General features: G+C 44.0%; 3 protein-coding genes across 5 annotated transcripts in view; 1 reads left to right on the plus strand and 2 right to left on the minus strand.

The window, feature by feature from the left end:
• Positions 1 to 2,208: 2,208 nt before the first annotated feature.
• Positions 2,209 to 21,975, minus strand: LOC119442840 (uncharacterized). Of its 3 annotated transcripts, none has more exons than XM_049662418.1 (7): positions 21,842 to 21,968; positions 21,691 to 21,783; positions 11,052 to 11,412; positions 9,047 to 9,907; positions 7,375 to 7,525; positions 4,687 to 4,776; positions 2,209 to 2,915 (listed from the first exon to the last, which is right to left on the minus strand). In XM_049662418.1, the coding sequence occupies exons 3-7, from the start codon at positions 11,394 to 11,396 to the stop codon at positions 2,716 to 2,718; spliced, it is 1,647 nt and encodes a 548-aa protein (XP_049518375.1). In that variant the 5' UTR covers positions 11,397 to 11,412; positions 21,691 to 21,783; positions 21,842 to 21,968; the 3' UTR covers positions 2,209 to 2,715. The 3 variants fall into 3 exon arrangements, with proteins under 3 accessions (XP_049518375.1, XP_049518376.1, XP_037563809.1); XM_049662419.1 differs by lacking the exon at positions 21,691 to 21,783 and adding an exon at positions 18,293 to 18,357 and having other exon boundaries at positions 21,842 to 21,966; XM_037707881.2 differs by lacking the exon at positions 21,691 to 21,783 and having other exon boundaries at positions 21,842 to 21,975.
• On the minus strand, positions 16,491 to 21,622 carry LOC119442839 (myotubularin-related protein 10). The gene has a single exon (XM_037707879.2). The coding sequence runs from the start codon at positions 20,990 to 20,992 to the stop codon at positions 18,821 to 18,823; it is 2,172 nt and encodes a 723-aa protein (XP_037563807.1). The 5' UTR covers positions 20,993 to 21,622; the 3' UTR covers positions 16,491 to 18,820.
• A 402-nt stretch (positions 21,976 to 22,377) lies between the features above and the next one.
• The window catches only part of LOC119442838 (integrator complex subunit 3-like), a 48,501-nt gene continuing 45,620 nt past the window's right edge, over positions 22,378 to 25,258 (plus strand). Inside the window, exons 1-4 of the mRNA XM_037707877.1 lie at positions 22,378 to 22,553; positions 23,336 to 23,419; positions 23,520 to 23,603; positions 25,139 to 25,252. Coding sequence (XP_037563805.1) covers positions 22,479 to 22,553; positions 23,336 to 23,419; positions 23,520 to 23,603; positions 25,139 to 25,252 — 357 coding nt within the window. The 5' untranslated portion in view covers positions 22,378 to 22,478. The remainder of the gene's footprint in view (positions 22,554 to 23,335; positions 23,420 to 23,519; positions 23,604 to 25,138; positions 25,253 to 25,258) is intronic.

Consider the following 25,258-nt stretch of genomic DNA (forward strand, 5'->3'; position numbering starts at 1 on the left):
AGGGGAGGGCATCATGCCAGCCCTGTGATGATAAAAGCTTAAAGGGGCCCTGAACCACCCCTTGGGATTGGTGAAATAACATAGTCCGCGGGTAGCATATGCTGTTGCGAACATATCGGCCATGTTCTGCTGTCGTACACGGTCCGTGGAGCTTGCAAGCGGAGCATGAAGTCACCTTTTTCTCTAATGCTCTCGTTTCAGAAACCCCATGATCCTCACTCTTTTCTGTGTGCTTTATTTCATAATAAAGCACACTCCAATACGCGGCTGCTATTGGTCGCTGCGGTCGGCTACACCGTGGCCCCCGCGAGGTGCCACCACAAGTCCTCTGGCTAAGCGCGCTGTGGCTCGCCGAGGACAACCGCATTTGGCTTACGTTTAGCACTTCGTAGGCACTAAAATCGGAAGTCCAAAATGAAATTTGAACTGCGTGCCACGGTGACGTCTTGGAGGTGGAGCGTTGTGGCCCCACCCCAATGCACCGTAGCCTTCACAGTGCAAGGCATTGAAGGAGGTAGGGGAGCAAAACGGAAGCCATGTTTGATAGCCGATAACTCCGCTTCTGCTAAACGCATTAAAATACTTTTTACAGAAAAGTGATTCTGAAATAGTCGAGAAAAAAAAAACGGTATCCAACGATGTAATAAGGTAAAATTTACTTCAGTTCTTCTTGTGTGAATAGAATTTTTGTGCCAAGGGAATAGGAGGTGTTGATATATTATGAAAAATTAGCTATAGCTGGGTTCAAAAAGTCATGAATAATTTAATCTTCTGAATCTAGCAGTAGTTAGGTGAGCTGATGTAGGAAGTAATAATTGTACAGGGTCATTGAGGGCTGCTCTTGCAAGACTGTCAGTTATTTCGTTCATGAATAATACCTTATGTCCAGGTACCCAAAGCAATCTAATTAAATTTATGTGGGCAGGCACTAGAAAATGAAATGTACATAAAAGGTTAGTTCCGCTATTTGCTGTGATTTATGAACATAAAGATAAAGAATTCGTTATTATGACTACCGTCAATATTGATGAATTTAGTTAGCATAAGGCTAACACCACAGCTAGAAATTCAGCCAGAAATATGGATAAGTCCGGAATCCTGATTGAGAGTGATCAGTCTAGAGTAGGAGCAAAAATGCCAATTCCAGATTTTTCTTCACACTGTGAGGCGTCTGTCACAATGACCGTATTTATAGCTGAACTTAATAAATGATCTTATAATAGTCCATTTAATATATTATGAGAGAGAAGTTCTGCGTTGTTTGGGTAGGTGTCGTCATAGATGATTTGTAGACTCTCTAGCACATTGCAAATAAGGTGGCCAAAAATAGGCCATCTTGAAAGCGATCTGCGATGGGGACAAAGTCCGCTGTACGCTGTTTTCACCATTTAGTTCGCGTTGAAGCAAGAGGTAGCACAAAGGTGAATTCGCTTACTGCTGCTGCCGCGCCTCCAGACTCGAGCATTTTGACAGCGAGTTTCCGCAGTCATCGAGTGTGATGTGTTCACGTTTGCTTATGCATGCGTGACACCATGCTTGTTAAATTAGTAAGTGAATGTTTATAAGTTTATAGGGCCGATAGTACTATCCTTACTTTGTATAGCTGTCTACTAATTTGCCATTGCAATCAATGCTTCGCCTTTCGGGCAGGACTGCGACTTTTTTCTAATGAAAGAAAAAATACATCTGATTATTTGATTGGGTGGAGAAGGAGCCATCTCACAATGTGATCATTTGCTCAAGTGTTCCCTCACGCTAAAATCTCAGTGGATTCCATGACATCTAAGCACATAACCTTCAGCAGATACATTTCTAGAGACTACGTGCACTGACTGCTCAAATGCTACCACTTGAAAAATTGCATAACGCTCACTGCATCAGGCATATCGCAGCAAGGGATGCAGCTGCTTGGAATGATATACTACTTAAGCTTTTATTGAAGAAGCATTCTCTCTTTGAACGTTATCAAAAGTGCACCGATGATAAAGTGAGAATGTGTTGGAACACATCTGAATATGCCATTAATAAATTATCTAGCTGCATTGCAGTGCCAATCTTCAAGAAACAGAAAATAAGAAACAGTGGCAAGATGAGCCTTAGTGGATGACATTATATTTTAGCACATGATCTGCTTCTTCACAATGGTGAAGCAAGCTTTATACCCAGCCAAAGCTTGGCACTGTTTCACAGGTAATTACACACATCACAGCCATATTAAAGGATGTTTATTTTCAAGACCCAAAAAGAGTCCCATGAAACAGCTCCATGCATATCAATCAAGTTCTAATTATTTAAAAAAATTCTGTGCATTATATGAATGATTACAATTTTGTGTATGTATGTATGTATGTATGTATGTATGTATGTATGTATGTATGCATGTCAATAAATCTGGGTAATAGTACTTAAATAGCAGCATCCATTTTAGGGTGAATAGTTTTTATTTTTTTTTTTTTTTTGCTAGGTTTGTAACATATTCTGAAGAAAGCTCCAAGAACAAATAGTTGGCAGGATTCAAACAGCTTAATTTAATCACTGCTTTACAATGCAAGTCACAAAGATTGTTCAATATTGTAAGCTCTATTATGAGCAATCCATGCAATTAATACCATTCTCATGTTGACTGAAATGGCAGTTTTCCTTCAGGGACTTCTTTATGAAACTTGACAGTTTCAATACAAGGGTGTGTGGCCAACTTTGTAGGCAACATTAGCTTCAGAAGCTGATCACTTTCTCCTTCTTTACCACGATGTCCTGGTGTAATGGCACAATGTTCTCGGCGTCAGCACTCAGGCCAATGCTCGCAATGTCAGCTGCAACCTCACTCTCTTCACCGGTTTTACTCTTATTCTTCTCCATCTCGGGACACTCCTTCTTGAAATGGTCAATACCTCCACAGAAATTGCAGTGACCTCCTGCAAACCACAGTACAGGAAATATATACACTATGTGAATGAAAAAAAAGTTTTTCAGCGAGTCAGGAGCAATAAACATGGGATCGGGAAAAGAAAATGTACAGTCTTTGTCAAAAGTATACAGGCTGCATTGCCTTCAACCACCAGGCTGACGCACCAGACTGTTTGAAGGGACACTAAAGATTAAGTTAAAGATTAAGTACCCTTCTGCAATACCAAAACCCACTCTTGCCATAAGAAGAGGCTTAGTAAGCAAGAAAAGGTGCAAGTACGAAGGACGGGTGGCGATGCTGTCTTGAGGTTCCCACACCAGCTCACTTTGACGTCGTAGATTTTGACGGCGTTTACTTAGGCCTAGTTAAATTTTTGCGATCAAGATGGATGGCATTGTATTTTAAAGAAGTAAAAGACTAAACCTAACAAGTTTCAATAACTTTAATGAGCTACAAGGACCCAAATACAAAATAGTACTTCGAAATCTATGACGTCATACTGATGTACTGGAGCTGGAGTTTCTGCGTGAAATTAAAAAAATGGCACTCTGACCTTTATTTCCTCTTCTAATAAAGAACATATTACAGGCAAATTAATACATAGACAGTTTTTAAAGAATACTTTATCAGTCTAAAGTTCTAAACTGATTAAGTGTTCATATTTCAGTGTCCCTAAAAGAGTTTCTTTGTTACGCCACAAGTTCCAACACCCTTGGAAATGAAAAGAGCTCTCGTACTCGCTATCCAGATGCCTAGATTGTCAGGAGCACCATGGGAACAGCACCACACAGCCGGACGACATATATTGTGAAGGTGCGAAATAGACTGTATATTTTTGCAAAAGGCTGTACATTTCATGCACGCTGCCATCACTGAATGCAGAAGCATCAAACTGATGCCAAAGCAATAAGAACCATGAATCGGCATTATACAAATCTCTTATTGACACAGGATGCATGCCTCTTTTCATGGAAACATAGGGATACCCGACTGCGATTACAGGAACATGGATTATATTAGCACATAATTTTCTTTGCCAACCTCACACTAGAGCATCGAAAGTTATTACGTGACAGTGTGCTAACAGGACCAGCTGTAGGCCTATGATAATAGATCTCTCTTGAAGGCAAAGCAGATGCCCACCCTTAATACTGCAAGAGTCAGATAATCAGTTGAAGTCATTATGAATATACTTTCAAGCAGTCTGCACTGAACACTTTGCATGCATGAATAATGAATAGTGTGGTAAAAAAGAAGTACATACAGTTATTCTATCTTTGACAGTTACTGCCTACACGATAAAATTAAATAGCTCAGCAGACTTGTGTGTCAGTCTGAGGACTGTTCTACAGTTTACAAATCATCACCTCGTTTTCTGCTACAGTTAAAGATGAATTAGCAAAAAGGGGGCAGGGCATGTTTCAACATATTTTTTATCATGCGTGCTAATAAATCTCAAGAAAATAAGTTATAGAAAACTACATTTTGTTGCATTTCCAACTTTCATAGCAGAATTAATTTTCTACTTTGAATACAGAGCAATTACCATACTATTCAAGGATAATCATTTATAAGTTTTTTTTTTACTTCTTTCACATGAGACCATTTATTTGTCCATAACAACTACCATAATTACTATTTCCTGACAACGATTCCCCAGCCCCTAGTACACAGCATGACCTTTGTGCGCATAGCACACCATTACAGTGAACTGAATCGTGCAGCTGTTTGAAGTTCTGAATATGAAAAACGAAAACAGGAAAGTTAAAACCACAAACCTTTTGGGTACACCCCTTTATCATTACGCGGGCACTTGCGACTCAGGTGCCCCTGTTGCTTGCAGATGAAACACTTGGCATATGGGAACTCTGTTTGGAGAGAATGATAAAAACTGACCACCAAGACAATGCCAGAAATGGCTGAAGCGCTAACTTTGAGATATTGTAACCGTGCCATAAATGAAGACATCAGCATTCTGGAACTTACGCACAGGCAGCGGCAACTTAGCTAGGAAAACATTTATGCTCTCTGTCACCATGTGCATGCAGATGCTATTTCACAAATGTTGATATAAATGGTGCATGGGCACACACATCGCAAGTGCAAGTACAAACAAGACATGCAGAAAGAGAAAGGGCATGCGTGCACCATGTCGTATGCTTATATGCACCATCTTGCTTGCAGCACGTGACATTCAGTCAAGGTCACCAACTAGCCCGCTGTCAAGTGATGCTGAATGGAACATACTGTGCACAACAAATAATGTATAATCAAGCACAGTCAAAAATGGATGTTTGCATAACAAAGTGCTGCTGCTTGTTCGCATAACCAGTAGAATTTCTCTTCTAAAAAAGAAACAAAAATACCGGAAAGATTATAAGTGAATGCAACCACAGTTGCCATAATACATAACTTTTGTTTGTGATCTCTGGAACAACATAGTAACTTTATATACTCACGTCGTGGAGGGGAAACCCATCTAACTAAGCCAAGGCTATTAAAGGTTTAAAATGTACACTCGGATACAGATGTTCCCAATACTAAACTTAATAGGTTGTCAATGAAGTTTCCTGCTGTCAGGAATGAATGCCCACCCAAACCAGACCAAGGCTTTTCGAAAATCTACCTGCAAGCAACAAATATGATAGGTACTACAGCACCGTCATTTGAAAAGGAAGTTCACAAGCACAGGAAAGCGGAGGAACCTTGAATGCAGTTCCTACCGTTTAGGCTGTTGGCATCATATTCCTACTTTATCACTTTTGGATATTAGTGCCATATTTGCACAAATATAAGTCAAAATGTCTGTGTGAAATTTCTACGCACACACACACCCATACTGTGATACTAACGAGTAGGAGGGGTCATGTGTTATAAAACTAGCAAGACCGCAACAAAAAAAAAAGTGTAGCAATGAAAAAAACCGTTCAGCAATCTGGTCCACTACTGCAATACTATATACACCTGCAGAGATTCTATCGTACAGGCACAACTGCCCCAGGCAAGTGCACATATTGCTCTTGAGGCAGTGTAGTGTGGTCCTGTTAGATGAGAGATCTGTCGCCACAATAAGTGTTCACCAGATTATAAAGCAGTCACAATTATAAGGTGACGGTACAGTTGGGGAAACTGAGTAAAACAACCACTAAACTAAAGGCAAATATTAGGTCAAGCCAAAGTGATAGATTAGTGCTCGAGAATGTCGAAGACTTCAAAATTATCTCGAACAGAGCTTTAGTAATTGAAAAATTGAGGTAAATGCAGAACATGATAAGAGACTCCCCCAGGACAATCAAGCATACAAGCCCGATGACGAAGGCACTCCTCATTATAATTCTGTCACTAGCACTCAACAACTCGTAATAGGAAGATCATTGTATTGCATTATACGACGAAACAGAATGCTAATTCTCCCCTTCTATTTGATTTTTAGAAAAAGAACTCATTGGCGTTGCCCTTGACAATGACGCGGGCGGTCGAAAGGTTTTGTTTTCTCTACGCTTTCGTGTTTCAGTAGTTTCGTTATGGCATAGTGCTGCGCTGGCTTTGCTGGCTCGCAAAACTCACATTAACTGCAAGTAGCGGAGAATGCCACACCCATGTGGTGTCGCGGGATTCCTAAACGGTCCGCATCACTTGACCAAGAGCAGCTGCAGCAGCGAATCCAATGCTCTGTTTTGGCTCGGCTTCTCCATGGCTGCGTGTTTGTGTTTTGCGCAGCCATGGAGAAGCCTTCTGTGGGGTGCTGTTTTACTCACCGACGACAGTAAAGGGCAGTGATGGCATATGCAATGTGTCACCACTCCCCCGCTCGGGGGTGGGCGATTTGAATTGCGCTAAATGTATGCGGACCATTCAGATGCTATTTTCTTGTAAACTAAGTCTTTTCTTGGCACAAAACAAGTGCTGTGAGGTTTCTGGGATTACTAACAGTCCACATCGACTTACGGTTTCTGGAATAGTATTTTAACAGTCAACATTGACTTAGTATTTGCCTTTAGTGTACCTTTAAGTATGCACACTAATGATATACAGTAGTCGACAGATTATTCAGAATCGGCAGGAATTGCTCAAAATATCAAATATTCGGCAGCCCTCCGAATAATCAAAATAGCTGGTGCAAGTTATATGTGAATTTCGCCTTGAGGTGTGACTTCATGGCAGCGCGCCACGCTGTAGTAAACCAAAAGTGCTGTCAAATGGTGCCGGATTACTTGGCACATATGCAGAAGCTTTGCCCCTGTAGCTTTCCCTTCATTGCCACAGAAAGTTGCTTGCAAGTATAGTATAACCATTCCGCAATGTACACCGGTAAGTCCTTATCGCAGTGGTAATACACTACACAACACATTACATCATACAACAGAAAAAGTACTAATAACTAAAAGTGATCAGTGAGAAATAAAGCCCCATTTGATTCCACTGTACTGTAGTTGTTCTTTTCTGGGCAGAGATTGGATACATACCATTGTCTTTGCTTGTCTGAACTGTGCACGCAGATGAGAAGTGCTCTGTAGATCCACACTTGAAGCAAATTCCAATGCCTTCGCTGGAATCTTGAAGCATCTGAGGGCAGTCGGACACCCTGTGGCCAGGCTGACGACATTTGAAGCATAGCTGCATCAAGAAAACAATATAAACACACAGTTGCTCTAAGGCGAGACAATAGCTGTCGGAACGGCAATCGAACCACTGCAAGCGTCTCAAGGCACTGGCTTGCCCGCAATAAATTCGTAAGGGTGTTTTATGTCGCTTGTCGATGCATGCGTCCGTGGCGTAATGGTTGTAATATCGGGCTTTGGTTAACTTCGTTAACTTTTAACTTCGTTAAAAATGACGAGTTTATAAAGTCATGAAGTCGTTTGAAGCCAGAAGGACGAAGTTTAGGCCAAGTTCATGTACTTCCCGTTATTCCCATGCTGGCTGAACCGCCCCCATTGCAGCCCTCGTAGACACTAGCGCCATAGTTCCCTCTAGTAATTATTGCACGAAACTCTATGCTCGCCACGCTTTCAGCACACAGTTTCAGTAACTACGACAATTCCTTTGTGCACTGACTGCCTTGAATTCTCATCAGCGTGGTCACCATGTTTTCCTATCACACTACGTTTGTCAAATGGTGGCAGCACCTACACGTCTAACGATAGCAGCCCATGATATGATGGCAGACGATGGAACGCAAGGACATAGCCAAAGATGCATAATCCGTTTTTCTATGAAGAGCAAATTTGCGCTCTTTTGAATGAGAATCATTCAACTGAGCACAATTTTTTTTTTTTTATCGTAGTTACGAAAAAGCAAAGTGGTGAATACAGCTAATATATAGCGAAGATGCTGATTTAGTAATTATTTTTTCTGGTCCAGACGCCTTCATTATAATGACGCTTCTACTGTAGCCACATTCTTCTGGTATTGCAGCAGAATTGGTAGTTAACAAGGGTGGAGGCTCGGGCTAGTTGGTTATTCATAATTAAAACCACGTACAGCGCGAAGGATGAGGACTAAGAGAGACGACACACACTGCGCTGACTTACAACACTATTTAAAACAGGTACCATAAAAATTGGTTGTCAGTCCCTTTAAAATGTATTTTGGTTGCTTGAATGGCAGTTTAGTTTGGAAGCAGTTTCTGTTTGGGAAAGCCTAGTGTCACCGCACTTACACTGGTGTCATGTGGCATTCTGCCAAAAGCTACAGAGTGTTACAGGAGAGCCAGAAATACGACTCTTCCAGCTAAACTGCTGGCTCATTTGTGATTAGATTTTGGTTCCCACAAACTTAGTAATTTGCAGCAAGTTCAGTTTAATACCACACTTGTGGGCATTACTTTGTACCTATTTCACCCACAATTAAATAAAAGTTAGTATCGTCTGCAGCGATGCCACTCAAAAATGTTCAGTTTCATTTGAATGGAACAGTAGTGCCATCTGGCACTACTACAATCAACAGACAGTGTTCACTGTAATCGTAACAGGTGGTGCCACCATTCTATTGCAGCAAAATCATCACTTCAGTGGCAACATACATCAGATTTCCACCAGATCATTCCCATCAAGCGCAAAAGGGAATGATCGGCTCCTGACAGAATGGTCCCTTCACATGAAGATGAGAGCAATGCACTGGCAGTAGCATTCTCACCTTGGCCAGCTGCCTGCGAAACAGCAGCTCTTCCTTTCGACGCATCTTGCGCACAGCGTCCTTGATCTGCTCTCCAGGAAGGCCCTTCTTGCGCATGGCCTTTTTCGTCAGGTAGATGCGCCGTTCTACCTTTTCTGGCAGGAGCAGCATGCCCTTGGCCTCCCGCTCCTGGCGCATCCGCTGCAGTCGCTTGGCTTTGCCACTGCCACTACCATCTATGTGCTGACCTGTTCTTGGCTTCTTCAACACAGGCTGCTCTTCCTCTTCCTCACTGTCCTTTTCATTTTCATCAATGGGCAAGGCCTCCTCCTTCATGACTGGTGCATCAGCTTTCTGACCGAGAGTTTCCCTAACTTTACCTGATCTCTCAGAGTCAGAACTTCCGAACTTCCCTTCATTTTTGGCCGGAACCGGAAGCTTCTCCCGGACCGATGGGAGAAGCTTCTTAGCAATGATTTTCTTTTTTCTTGCTTTTAACATTTCACCAGAAGACTGAGCCTCCTTTATATCACCACATTTCTTAGTTACAGTGGAGAGCGAGGGTTGGTTCTTTGAGGCTGGCACAGCAATTGCAGTAGCAGAAGTGTTTGTTTTAAGCAAACAGGCTTTCTTTTTTACACTGGGTGATGATCTTTTTTTCGCAACCTCTCTACGAAGTGTGCTACCTGTACTGCCCGTCGTACTGGAACTTGGCGCTGGCACTACAGCAAGTCTTTTTTCAGGAGCTACCTCCACTGTCTTTTGTGCAACTGGAAGGTCTGGTTCAGTTTTTCTGTACTTCTGCAACAACTTCTCAAGTGCTTCTGCTTCTTCGTCATACACTACAACTTCTTTTCTTTTCATAGCATTTCTGCCTTTAGCCTGCATTGAAAAAAAAAATGGAGCACAAAGAAAACAACATTTACTAAGTGAAAATTTGCATCGCTTTTTCTAAATGATTACACAGGGACTAGACTTTGCCAAGCATGGGTGTCATAAATAAGGCCAACTTTCCTAGGGCCAAGGCACAGATCCTCAAGTTGATGGGTGCACCATTGTATTATCACACTGAAATTTAGGCCGCACATTGCAATTTCAGGCTTGATGCATCAATCACAAGGAAATTCAGTTTATATGCACCAACACCTGTAGCCCATAATCTTTTGGCCCCTGGCACAGTACCAGAATGGTTTAGCCTGCAAATTGCTGCCTTTTTTCAGCAACTGTCAATGCACCAGCCACATGCTAGTTCAGGCATGCACTAGGTATAATGTGGTGCACATGTCTAATGAGTGTCTGGCAGGGGTCATTGACAATGGCAGGTGGTAGAACAGAATCAGAGTTCCAAAATGTCCCTTTGTCTGGAACACTTGAGGTGCAATTATGTAGAAAATTATGACACAAAAGCCAATCATGAAAGGAAAAATGCGCATCAACTAAAAAGTAACACCAAATTATTATGATGTAGCTTTGTGCTACTCTCAGGTAAATTTCTCTCACCTTGCAGATTACCACACATTTTTAAAAACAATGAAGCGGTGTTTCGAGTTGTTGATTAATTCACCACTGCCCTGGCACCTGTTAGCCTCCTTGCTTGCTCACTTGGTAGAGCAAATGCCTTGGAGAGCCGGTGGTACTATTAGATTCGAACCCCAGATCGGCACAAGTTTTTCTTCAATTGTGAAGCTATCTGGTGAACTCGTGTGGGCCTCCTTTATAGCTTTGCGCTTTCAGATGGATTCAAACTCTAGCTTTTAAGAAATTTTCTTCCCCCTTGTGCACTTCCGCAGAACTTGTGTCTTTCATCAAAAAGCAAATGTTTACTCACAATACAGTTAATGACCAATGCTAAAGAAACACACACACTGCAACCAGCCTTTTTGTCACTGTGGTCATCACAAATGCTTTTTACGTCATTTTGTAGTGAAGAGGAATGTGTTGGCATGAGCAAATGTTTCAACTAAATGACCTCTCTGTCAGCAAAAGCTGCACTGAGCTGCATCAGAGAATGACAAAAAGGCCTCACCTGTATGTTGCTGTTATTTCTGATGACATGTTGTGTAGTCCTGTTACTTGACACTGCCGCTGTTCTTTTTAGAGGGACCACATCAGCAGCTGCACCTCCACGGTAAGCAACGTCTTCAGCACCACCACAATCTGTGCTTGTCAGCTTCCTCTTGATATCAAGGTTGTTACCGTTGGGATGTTTCTTATCAGTGTTCAACAACCTTGTAGCTCCACTGCCATCACGACGTGCACAACTTGGTTTCGTAGCCTCCTGCCGCTGTGCTACAAACTCGGACCAAGTGGTAGCCTCGCCTGGCTGCCGTTCATGCTTTAGGACACTTTTGCTCCTTGCCCAGCGGGTCATCTTCTCTTCTTGGTCACTGCAAGGCAAAGAAGTAAAACTCGAATGAGAACACTGAGAGCTAGAGAAACAAGAAAAGGCAGGGAGGTTGACCAGACAGATGTCTGGTTGGCAACTCTGCACAGGGACAGGGGATAGAAAGAAGAAAAAAGGGAAGTGAGCAGATGGCTCACATACATAGTAGAAGAGACAGCATGTCTATAAATAGCATAACTGAATATATTTACAGTGCTTTTAAGAAGAGGAAGGCAACAGGACAGAAGAACAGTGTATGGAAAGGCAGGAAGGTTAACCAGAGGTAGCTCTGGGGAGGTATTCTGTAAGGGCCCACCTAGTGGACATGCTCATTTTGTCTGCAGCTGAAGTTCTGATTGGCTGGGCTGGGGTACGCATGAGAAGAAGACGGGCACCCACAGCCAATCAGCACCTCAGCAGTAGACAACATGGACATGTCCACTAGGTGGAGACTTACAGATTACCCTCCCTGGTTGGCTATCCTGCACAGGAGCAAAGGCACAAAAAAAGAAAGGAGAGAAGCGCAAAGAATGCAATGTGCACACACACAATTAAGGGGTGTCACGCAGCAGCATTGTCAAAGTCTATCATGTAGGCCTATAAATCTCAAAAAACAGGAGCAGCGCAAGTATAGCTTGTTACGTGAAGTTCAGTTGGAAACACTGACCAAGAAAGTCCTGTTCTGAAAGTGGACAACTGCTCAGTAAATCGAGCATTTTGCACAGTGCTTGCTGCACAATAGCATGGACAGACACGGAGGACGTGTGTATATGAAGGCCTTGTCACAGCTGCATGTGTTGCAGGTGGGGTTACTTATAAACTGTGAACAGCACAATGTCACTAAGGAAACAAGGTGCATGTAATCTCCAGAGGTGTATGCTGGATCAGAATTTCTCAAAATTTGTTCTGCATCTAAAGACTACCAATAACAGCAACATTACACAACTACCACTGCTGCAGTCAATGAGGATCCCCAATTTTTACAGCTACCATGCTGTTTGCCAACTCTGCAGCTACACAAGGCGCCAGGCAAGCTCAAAGTAATCTCGTCACAAAAAAAAAATTTATTGCATACTGTCATCATGCTTCGCCTTTCACCTAGGGTAAAATGTGGCATGGCCCATACATAATGTACAGTACGAGACTGCAAGTGTGGTATTGTGAAATGTCATTTAGCAAAATGTGATATGTCTAAAGACATTACTTTCAGGGTTCACCAAATGGTGAAAGTCATGGTATAAGACACGATGAAAATATCTGTGATCCAGCCCACACTCCATTAGTGCCACTTTCATGTTCCAAGTTCTTGAGTGTGTACCGACAATGGATGCAGAACAACACACGTATTCATGTTTCAGAATAGTTGAATAGCTATGCATTGGATGTAACAGCATACGAAAATAATGTCAAATGTGGTCACTCCAGAACAAGGCTTGATTGGATGCTGTACATGTTGCCCTTCTTTCTTAATTTTAGGCAAGGTGAAGGTGCCTCATAAAATTCATGAAGTGACGCTTCCCATGATTCTTGCTCCTAAAGAAAAATTAGCAGTAACTCTACCAGCAACTATGGCTTGCTTGAACTTCTTGGCCGAACAGTTTCAATCATCTCACTTCTACTATGTGGTAATGCATGCCATTTCTGTTCCATGCTTTCCGAACATGTATGCCTGCACATACACTCACACTGGCCCCTGCCTTCAAGTTACTGCTGTCTGGCTCAAATTTGTGCAAAATGGTGCCTAATTCATATACTCTCTCTTATGACCAAGGTAAACAGTCTGAAATGGTTGAAAATGATTTCCAGTATGTAAAACAAAGGAGCTAAGGCCTGGATAAGTAATGCTCACTTTCCCCAACATGTGTACAGCACTAGAACATGTGTAGGCTAGAAGGCTGCCCACAAAGCTTGTATTTCTGGGTTAATAGGAAGAATGATATACACAGTGGGCCCAAGGTTGGCAAATACCATTGGCACTATGTAAACCCGTGAGCAGAAGTATACGGACCACAGCGTCAGCGAAAAGGCTCAATTTATTCGTAATTAACATGCATAAACTTAAACTGACGAGTACACTGGAAAATTCACAATGCCAAGTTTGGACTGCAGTCCTCAATTTTAAGTTGCGTTCGCAGGCAGTTGAAAAAAAGAGCATAAAACAGCTTCACTGACTTAACGTAACTTGGCTTTTACTTCCCGATGAGTCTCTTAGTACCGTTGCCGCGACGCCACCTCCTTCACTCGAAACTAGGGGTCTCCGGATCTTCGCCGTCACTTAGCCTTGGCTTCCCTGGCTCGGAATTCTGGGTCGGCACGTTGTCGTTGGGCCCATGCTCGAGCAGCTTCCCGTCGTCTTTCCGGCCACGCCGCTTCTTTCGAAGACAATTGCTTCTTCGTCCCCGCCAAACTCGTCGTCGAACGTCGGAATGCTCTGCGCCGACAGTGCATGCTTTTATACTGCCCGGTAGACCCCCCCCCACCACGCTATCTCTCCCTGGAAAGCCTCGTGCCGCCGTCTCTCTCTCTTTGGCTCCGCCATCCTGTTGCGTGGTGCGGGCTCTCCTTCTCTGATCCTCACCACTGTCCAACCACCAGTGGCTGGCGCGCACTTCGCAACACTGATCAACGCTCGGCACAGTTTAACCTCGGCCTTAAACAGCTCCGCCGTTTAAAACCGGCTTTATCGCGCAATCTCTAGTCCGTATACTTTTGCTCACGGGTGTACAAGAAAGTTGGGGCTCTGCATATGTATAGTGCCGCTTGTGCTGTTGCTTCCCAAGTATGCCAACATGCATTTTGCCATCCACTATTTCTAAATCTTTGATTGGTTACAAAAAAATGAGTAGGTTTCTTCCTAGTTCTTTGATGCCTATTCCCTCAGTGGCATGCTCCAATTTAATACATTGGGTGTTCCTCTTGCAATATACAGTAGTGAAGTACCTGTATTTTTGCTCTTATCTGTAAGCTGTCATCTTCTCTTGCAATGTTTCTCTACTGCTTAGCATTAAAATTGAGAAGAGTACCTGCGTTCATTACTGCAGACCTGCTGGATGGTGGCTCTGCCTTACCTGTCCAAGTGAATACAGCACAACCTATATACAGAAGTGGGTGCACACACAGAAAGCCACCCGTTATCAGTATACTTACCTGCTGTGTTCTAAATCACGCCTACCACTCTACAGCACTTCGCGTCAGTACAGAATTGCTGCTTGCAAACCACTGGCACCACAGCTGCACGTGTTTCACAACATTTGGCCACTTTCTGGGTAAAGACTATCTTGACTGACAGGCATTACATATTGATGCACATCTTGGCTACATGATGCCATAGCAACGGTCTCTCTGACAACTTGGGTTCCTCTAACCTGCTCTGGAATCTGGACGGAAGTGTGTGCATCCACAATCTTTCGGGATGCAGCCACCATAGTTGGAGAATGATACCTACGATTTCTCGCTCAGTCGGAGAACACCGCGAACACCACAGCCATTAAGTCATTATTCTTTTTTTTTTTTAATTCTGGGGTTTTATGTGCCAAAACCACGATCTCATTATAAGGCATGCCATAGTGGGGGACTCTGGATCAATTTTGACTACCTGAGTTTCTTAAACGTGTACTAGCGTTTTTGCATTTCACCCCCATCGAAATAAGGCCACTGCAGCCGGGATCCAACCCATAACCTCGAGCTCAGCAGCACAACACCATAGCCATTGAGCTATGAGCAATTGAGGATCAGCCAGTCAGTGTTGCAGGCAGGCAAAGACCCCTCTATCTGCTGTAGTCTTGTAGCAAACAGCTTTAGGCCCCAAACTCGCTCAATCCACACGGCTTTGGCACATGTGTGTCACCAAAACCTGATGCGCCAATCTTATGGTACCAGACACCACTCATTTGTACACGCACGCACGCACACAACACACACACACACGCTACGACTGTGCTGCAAAAAGCAAAGTTCATTCAGCACTCTACGGGACAAGAGGCGAGAATGGCCTCCCCTGAATTTCAAAGCGAAGTGCACAATTGCAAAGGCCGCTTTAACAGCTTTTGGCGACACGACCATTGCATGGTATTTAACTATTGCGTTGGGCTTACTGGCATGCTCTTAATTGTGATACCGCCACCTCCGCTTCAATTTGTCACGTGGATAGTCTTTTTCACATCCAAAGCCACACTGCACTTGGCAGAAGTTTTGAACAGTTAACATAAACAGAGCTGTAATTAATTTTTGGTACCCTTGAGGAATTAAGGCTTTGTACTATAATTAGAGGCATCAGCATCTTAAGAAAGCAAAAAAGAAAAAAAAAAATGGGACACGAAATTTGCAAGTCAGTTGATGACAGATGATTTTTTTAGAAAGCCTTGGCAACGTTAGAAAAGATGCACGAGATGTAAGCTACAACACCTTGTCCGAAAGCTGCTTTACACTGCATCAGCATTTCTTTCGTAACGAGAAAAAAAAAAAAAAAACTCCCAAGAATAATGCAGGGTGTATTCAGATAAGGTAAGACTTAGGGGGTCCAGACTATTTTTTGTTTTCAGTGAAATTTTTGTGAGGAGGGCAAATGTCTCTGTAGAAAGGAATCAACCTTTGTATTGTGAGATGCAATGCAGATTTCAATAAAGAAAACTGTAATCCACTAAAGGTGGAGAAAAGCATTTTTGTGTCTTGCAGATTTTGCAAGTTTGAATACCTATCACTCCAAACCTAAAGCACTGTACAGTTTTTTTGTTGTTTTTTTTGTAATTTTGAACTACTAGCCTATTGCAAAAGGCTCCTCGCCACCTTTAGTAGCCTTTTTTCTCGAAATCTGCGCTGCGTCTCGGAAAAGAAAGTTTGATTCCTTTCTAGAGAGATATTGCCCACTTCATATAAAAATTTAACGAAAAACAAGAAAGACTCCGGACCCCCTAAGTCTGTCCTTATCTGAATACACCCTACATATGCTTTTTTTCCACGTTTTCAACAACCGAGCGACTGAATAGAAAAGCCAGTGGCAATGGCAAGGAAATATCAAGCTCCTTGTTTTTGACAACCTGTTTCCTAAAACAAGTGTAGCAGTAAATCAACAGGAAACAAAAATGCATATCTTCTCTTTAATCCATTCCACATTTGGGCACACCACACAGGTCCCATATCGAAGTGCCTGTATCGGGCAAGTACTGTAGACCTGCTTTTAAACAAGCATGAAGAATTTGTGCCCTACAGCTATCCTTACAGGGCTGCACATCGGATAACTGTACCCTGATAAGATAGAATGCAGGGCTCACTTTGGGCAGTGCTTATCTACATGTACATAGTACTTTTTCTTGTGTGCATAACAAGTGGTTCTAATAAGCAAAGCTGTAGCGCTCCATAGCTTTGATCTTTCGGATCTCAATTTTAATACTTCCTGCCAATCAGTATGGCACCGAATTTGGCTTAGGCCACGTTTCATAGGTCCTTCTCGTAGGAAGTTTTCATTCCATTGTCTTGGGAGCTCACACAATGATTTGTACAACATCTAAGCTAGTATCACAAAACCATATTTTTCAAGTGCAAAGGCCATTTTTGTCAAAATCTACACAAACATGTAAGACAACATACCGAGTGCAGGCGGTATCAAAAAACTGTAAAGATGCAATATTAGATCGTCAAAGATGAAACAGCAACAGTTATGCCAAATTATACAGCTTGCCAGAACTTCTGACCACGCCTGAAAAGGCATGATGGTACAGTCTCGACAGTTCTACAGTAGCCTAGCAAATTGCTACTGCAGTCTTATGTGGTCACTAAGAGCACAAGAACACCCACACAGAACCAATGCTGGTAGCTTACAGCTACTGAAGCAAAGCATATGTTATCAAACCAGCCACAGCTCTTGCACATGGTTTCAAGTATACAATTATGTTTGCAGAGAGTTACCACTCTACCTTTATCAACATTGCCAAGAGCCATCTGTAAATGCAGAAACTGATTAACGTGAATGCCTAGATTATCATCCAACAGCTGTAGGTAAGGTACAATAGCACTTAATGGCAAGCAAGAGTGTTCAATTAAGCCAATAGCTGTGTTGTGCCAAGCATTTTATCAAACTTATTGCACCAATAAAATGCATTACTGTGAAAAAAAATCAATACCTGCTGCACAAGTTGTGTAGACGTAAAACTAAAAACTCATACCATGGTGTCTTGGACACTATTGCAGCATAGGTATCTTTTTCTTTGCAACAGCAGCCTCAAGTCTGCCTCCTTCGTATAGACAGAAGGTTAACAGCAGAGCCTGTTCAATACCAGATAGCCCCCGCAATGACCAATCGTTACTGCTTTCGCTGGACACCACAGCAAAACTTGCTTTCTCAGCTTTCCTAGTACTGGTTGGTGCATAGTACCGCCAACTCTTTAAAAGATCTACCTTTGTTCTAAGCTAGGAACAATGTCATTGCGTTAAGAAAATGTATCCAAAATGTACACAGTTTCTGAATTTAGTTTGGCCCCAGGGATCAAAGAATGAAAAGGAAGAGCAACAATATATGCTGCTTGTGGGCCATAAAAAATGTAGAAAACCAGCAAATCATGACAAATTCAAGGACTGAGAGGACATATTGCTTACTTTGATACTGTGTCTCACATAAGTGTTTACCTTGCAAATTTAATTTCAACATAATATTGCAGGACTGCGCATCACCACTTTCAATACTGGCAACATTAATTACAAAAAAAGTGGCTTCTCCAAGACAAAAGAAAAATAGAAAAGCTACACCATCTCAGCTTTCTTGCAAATAAAATCCGCACAGCATAGGAACAGGTCCAAACAAAAAATACATTCTCTATACATATTAACAGCCACAACATACCGCCACTAGTAAACAAGCAGGAGCTTAAACAATTTGTACAATAAGTTACCGGTACGTTCCTTCTAATCCCAACAATGCCCTCTGCCAAGCACATGTTCAAGGAGTTGGGGGCCACTAAAAACATTGTGAAAAATGAAAAAGCTTTCACAAACAATACAGCACCACAGCCTCCAGTGGGAACAACTAACAAAACAAAATCCCTGCCCAACACAGAATAATGCAACATCAAGGAAACAAGGAATTAACATTTGGCTGGTGAGCTGTTTGGTTAGCTGCTATTAAAACCCACTACACCAAAAAGTTCACAGAAAAAAGTGTCAAACAACTTTCCACAGCTGTACCGAGTACCTAATATAACCAATATCTGGCACCCAATGCTGTGATGAACATTTCCAATTTAAACATTCGACAGCAGCCAAAGAATTGATACAGAAATGCCCCGAGATGGCTTGGCTGATGCCCTGACAGCAGCTATGAGCCTGCTATGCATTGCAAGAAACCAAACCAGACACAGCACTCTGCAAAACAGGCCCATTAACTTAAATGACCCCCTTCAAATGAAAACTAAGGTCAGTGTTTAGTCATCCAAGTCTCCATAGTCATCGTCTGGAAGTGGTGCTACTGAAGGCACATGGCAGCTTCCCCAATCTACAGGACCCGGAGGTGCAAATGGAAATGAAGAAGTCACAAGATGCTGACTGTCTATTGCTACACCAGGGCGCGCAGAACTACGTTGGATGGCAAAGAAGTACTCGTCCGAGGGCAAACGGCGGTGCCGCAGCTGTACCATCTCCCCACCGTCACGGTGTTCTTTCAGCAGTCGAATCTGAGCAGCCAAAAAGTTGATATCCCTGGCCACGCGAACATTGTGGAGGAAGAGAGTTGCTGGATCACCATTAACCACCTCTGCTTTTGGAATCCAGCGGTAGTAGCACTGCGTCCACACTGACAGCGACTTCACCGTAGGGTCCAGGGAGAGCAGATCTTCGCTGAATGATGGTACACCTCGGTCACCAGCACCCTCTTGTGATCTCACGCTGAGCAACTCCTTGGACCGCTGAAGCAGGTACAATGGATTCTTGAAGAGTTCCAGGTCTTGTGGAGAAAGGCGTGACTGCGAACCAACCCAATCCCACACGTTGCGGTAGGGCTGTAACTTCAACACCTCCCATCGCTGTCGGTTGTTCCCAAAAAGAAACGTGTCATAGATACCCACATGGGTGCAGTCCCAGAGGTTAGTCAAATATGTCTCGGAAAACTCAAACGCTGCAGGAAATTGTGCCTGAAGCTGCCAGACGCAATCAAGGAAGAACAGAAAGAGTGGTGCTGCTTCTGGTGATGCACGTCCTTGACCCAGATGATCCAGGCGTTCTGGAAAAGGATGACCTGCAGCTACCCATTCTTTATCAACCAAGGTTTGAAAACCTGCCTGTGTTCGATAGTAAGGGTCGAGAAGGATCTGCACCAGGCTGACGACCACACAAGTCATGTCAGCACCTGTCTGTTCACGCACCAGGACGTGTTTTCTGCGTTCTGCTATCACCTTGGCGGCCGCGAGCGCCACTTTAAGGCAACCTGACAAGCACTCCAACCAGCGGGTCGACTCGAGTGCCGCGTAGAAACGCGCCTCTTGCTCAAGAAACTCCGCTTCATCAGCTGGCATGCAGAGTGCCTGAAGCTTGTGATAGCTGGAACCAACTTCGCGCACGATTGGGCACTCAAGATCCAGGTTCACCAAGTGGACCTCAGCGCCCAGACACTGGACAAGTAGTTGCAGCCGCTCAGCGTCCGCCGATTCGGAGCCCGTGTCAGAGGCGGCACCACGCACTAGCGCCGCGCCACTCGCGTGGCTCCAGCACCAGGCGACAACACGCTTGTCGCAAAAGTGTTGCGCTAGGCGTTCTAGCTTGCAGTCGACGAGACGGCGCGGAACCGCGAACCGTCCGGGAAGCGCAGCCGACAGGCGAAAACGCTCGTTCAGCTCTGTCACCCTCCACAACTTCGAGGCGGCGCAACGTCGAAGCTCGGCGTCCCACTCGCGGGCGCTCTCGAAAGGCGGTTCGCGCTGGCCGATCGAGCCACCGCGCGGGCAGAACAGCTTATCCAAGCTGGAGACGAACGCGTGTCGCGAAAGGAACTGCAGCACTTTGGCGCTGCACTGGTCGCTTTGACAGAACTTGAAGGAGAAGGTGAAAATGCGCATGTCCTTGCAGTGGACCTGCAGCACCTCGACGGACTGCGCAGCGGCCGCCTGTGGCGACAGCCGCTTGCGGCGGCCCCCGGAGAGTTGAAACAGGGCTTCCACGTTCAGGAGACCAATGTCGTTTTCACCCAATACTCGGTTTGCGCAGAGCGCTCGGGGCTTGCGTTCGCCGCTCGTGTCCATGGTGACGAAGCTCAACTTGAAGTTGGTGCAGAAAAGCACGCCAGACACGCCGTTACGCAGGTCGCTAAACGTGTTAAACTTGAGCACGTTGTCTACCTCGGTCACCACCACTTCGCCGTCGCACAACACGGGCTTCAGTGTCACCAGCGGTATGAGATCCGGTGGAGGAGGCGCTGCGTCGGGTGGGCGTGCAGACGACCGCTCGCCAACACCGAGGTCCACATACGAGACGAACGAACTGCCGGCGCGCTTCAGCCTCGACTCGGAGCCCATGGCTTCTTGTTCCGGAGGAGCGTCGCTCACCTGGAGCACATTGCGCCGGGTGCCCAGCTTGAATGGGAAGGAGTCTGTCGATATCTGCATCCTGTTGTCAACGTCGCCGGAGGCGTGCGATGCACAGTGCTACACCGGGGCAACATCTAAGCCTACTCGTCAGTGGTTGCGTGTTACAAGTCCACGCGTTCTCTTTCCCGGTGCGACAAGAAAGGCCGCTCGGGCTTACAGGGCACCTGGATCCATGATCCTGCCTGAAACCCGCCGAGCCTATGGTCGTAACAACGCACTTTGCCGGAACCGCCAAAGAGGCACAGAAACGGCTCGCAGACGCGCGTGACCCATCAGCGAAGGCGCGGCTGGAACGCTAGTGCCACCTACTTGTCGTATTCCAATCCAGCGCCTTCCAATCCATTCCACAAAGCGCAAATGCATCATCATCATCATTGCCTAAACCACGAGACGCGCGAGGCCGCAATTTCAAACAGCGTTTGTTTACCTGCGCTTGATAGCCTGTGCACACAGCTAAGATGCCCACAGCTCTATACTGACCGGTATACATGCGGACCGCAACCAGCCTAAATAGGCAGCTCAGTTATGATGCAGGCAAGTGGATAGTCTGGCAAATAGGCAGACGATGGTAGCGCGATTCCGACTACGACATTTACCAGATCGCACTCGCGCTACGCCTGGGAAGACCCGCAACAGCGTTTACAGGGCACCGAGCTCCGATCTGATGTTCTGGCTACACAGTTCTTTGCAAACTCTAAAGTAACGTTTTGATTTACTTCGTCTTAAACGTCCAACGGCGAGAAACGAGCGTGGTGTGCACGCATGAGGTCTGTCTGGCGCAGCGTACCGCTGGCGTTGCGTCGCTGTATCTATCAAGAGACGTTAAGAATTATGCATTTGCTGCTGAGCGATCTCTTCGTGACTTACCTGTGTCGGTCGCTGGGAAGCGCTGTTGCGGTGTTAATTTACAGCGAATTTTAAACTATTGATTCCTTTCAGTACTTTCAGCTCCACTTCGCATCCATGTTTTCGCCCGAGATTTCCTCGTGGGTGCAACATCGACATCGCCACCATTGGATACAGGGCTTATTAAATTCTATTTGATTAGTGTTTTTTGGTATTTGAATAGTATTTTTAAAACAGCAATCTTGCTTTACGATATAAAATAAGGCAATACAGCATAAATTGTCAAATTCTATCAAATTTAAGTGTTTGCTTTTTAAGTTCTATGTGCGCTGTAAATTTAATAGCGATTTTTAGTATATATTAAGCTATTATTAATGTTCCAATATGCATTTTTTTAGCAATATATATCTACTGTTGCAGCATAAGGCAGTGAAGGCCTCGGGAGCGGTTAGCGAAAGTGTTCCTATATGTCGTAGCGGATGAAGCCGTAGATTTGCTAGCGATTGCTCTCGCAAATAAAAACGCGAGCCTAGAAAGTAGTGCGCGAGCTGCTCTCATCGGTCGAAAAGTATCATTCCGCGAATATGGCGCTGCCCTTATAGAGGGTAGGGTTTTGCGGTCGGCTGGATGACTCCAGTCCAAGGATTTCGCGTATAGGATGGATTCAAATAAAGGGACGCCATCGAGGATATTCGCTCTTTCTCCGATAGAAGCTAAAGAAGAAATAGACGAGGTAACGGGACTGGACTAGGCGCAATTTAAAAAAGCATGTCTCCCACTTCCCCTGCATACGTGCACAAAGGCGCGAATTTTCGGTTCTATTCGCACGGTGTCGCCACTGTCGTATTTGGGTTTCACTTTTTTACGTTGCACACTAGTCAACGATTTAATTTAACTAAACTTTGTCTTGATCATTCCCGGCGCTAGTTGCACGAATGTTTTGTAAGCGGGCTCGTTGCCGAGCGAGCTTGCATGATCGCCGGCCTTATCTAACTAACGTTTGCCCGAGGCCCGAACTTTCACTTGCGCGCAATGTGCTCGGGAGAGTGTGTTCGTTACATTTTACACAAGTTACCGCGGTGACATTTTTTATTGAATGTGCGTGCACATCGAATTAAATAGATCATCATCACTCCTATAACATTGAGGTGAAAAGCCATCGTGCTTGAGTTACGGACGTTTAATTCGTGGCTACAGCAGAGCCGGCAACTTGCCTTGCTGCGCGTGCCAGTCACGCTGTTCTTCCGTAGTTTGCTTTCCGTACTCATCCTTGGCCTACACACTTACAAAATTCTGTTTGAATAAAAGTTCTAACCCTGGGTCAAAGGGCGTAAGTTCCTGCGTGCATCTCATAAAAATGTTCTTGTCGCTACACTGAATCATGCTTGAGGCCGGACGCTAGCGAGCCTGATTTCTGTGCTTGTTTACCGATAACTTTTGGTGCCCACTGGAAAAGCAGGATTGTAAATGCCACTTGGTGCAGCAGTTTTAACGCCGTATAATCGTTCTTTGCAGAAACTCGAGAGGAGCTACACGTATTTACAGTCTCTCATCAGTGGTGTTTCTGAGAAAGAGGCGCACGACGCTTTGAATGCAGCTGTAAGAAACGGTTTGACATTTGTTTTTCGCACTGAATGTTACTTTTGAGGCTGCGTCATCGTGAAAGTTTTGCTAAAACATCTACTGTCCTCTGTTAAAGGTGTGCAAGGGGGCACAGGTTCATGATGACATCTGCTCTGGATTTCTCTATGGCATCCTCATCGACCCCACCAATGCAGCGAGAGTAAGTGAATCTCCCGATTAGCGTCATTTTTTTTAAGTCGTAGTTGACTTGTCTGCAAGTACTCCCACTTTACTGCAAATAATGAAAAAGTATGGCTTCACTGCTGTGTTCTTTGAACACTGTTTATATGGCTTGCCTTTTACCATTTGCTGTTGCAGACCACATATACACAACATTTGACATCATATTGACAAAACACTGTGAACACTTGCGAAAATTCGAGGACCTTTAGTTCAAAACCATACTTCAGCATTCGGGCAGCACAAACGTGAAGCTATTGAAACCACAGCAGTTTAGTGCACATCCTTGAACTTGGTTTGTGTGATTGTCATAACTCATGATTTTTTTGTTTGTGGCTGCAAAGACGTACGACATGGTGCAAGTTGTGCTTAGCTTACGACGCGTTGGTGTCATGTTCTGCGTGCAATATCAAATTGTTTATCTTTAAACCAAGCTTTTCGAAATGTTAGCATGCCTGTGACCTGGTTTGCATTTATTTTTTCTTGAAGCCTGAGTTTTTCATTATTCTCGTTACGCTTGTTACCTCCGAATTGTCTCTGCAAACTTACACATTCTTTTTCTCATAATCCATCACTGGCTTGGCTCAGTCGTTATGTATGTCACATGTTTCCCTTGATATTCTGCATGAAGTAATAAATGAATTGTCATTATTATGCCCCCAAAAGGAGATAGCCTTCCTTTTCAGTAAACTTTAATGGTGGGTCCAATGCCTGTGCTACATGGGTGAGGTTAGTTCTATTACGAGTCTAGTACCTTAAGTTTCTTAATCCATTATATCTGAAGTCCCTGCTACACATGCATTTTTAATGACATTACACATCGTGGTGATGATAGCTGCAGTGAATGCAATTATATTTTAGCAATTGTAATATATCAACAAAAAATTATTTAGTGGACATCAGTACAAGAAATGCCACTAAAAAGATTATTAGGCATAATTTATGTTGAATTATTTCAGTTTACTTCAGAAATGAATTATTCATGTGCAGCCAAAACTGCCAACATTGAGGGCAAGTGCACATCCGACGGCTGCATGAGTTGTGAGAATGTGCTATGCTGCAAACGGCATTAAATTTAATGCCTTTAAGCAGGTTCGTATGGCACTACATGAATGGCATTAAACACTAAGGCATTGAAGCAGTTATTTTTTGTGCTTGAGTGCCATGGTTTTATTATAAAATGCTGCATTTAGCTTGCCATTTACCACTGCAAGTACACTTTAGTTGCACAATGTGCGTCAATGTCCAAAATTGCCAACTATGCAGTGATAGTCAGCTCATTTCATCATTAGGCTTGTACCACATAGTCACACATTGTGGTGGTGCATACCTCGATCTAGTTCCTTATGCTAAACAATGGCATCCACCAGGAGATGCAAGTCATCATCATCGCTTCCTTCTATTTTCTATCAGTGGAATTAAGTCAGGCTTTTTATCAAGTACGATCAATCAGTTAAAGGCATTCTTAACTTGGTGAAGAAGTTTATGTAGCTTGACCCCTGCTCTTTTGCGCAGTACTACCGTGACGTGACATTCACCACACGCGATGGCCTGCAGAATTTCGTCAGCACCTTAAGCCTTCTCATTCTGGAAAAGTACACCAAGCTCCTAGACTCCTGCCGATCTCAGGTGAGC

This window comes from Dermacentor silvarum, chromosome 2, assembly GCF_013339745.2.
Source record: "Dermacentor silvarum isolate Dsil-2018 chromosome 2, BIME_Dsil_1.4, whole genome shotgun sequence".
NCBI classification, from domain to species: Eukaryota; Metazoa; Arthropoda; class Arachnida; order Ixodida; family Ixodidae; genus Dermacentor; species Dermacentor silvarum.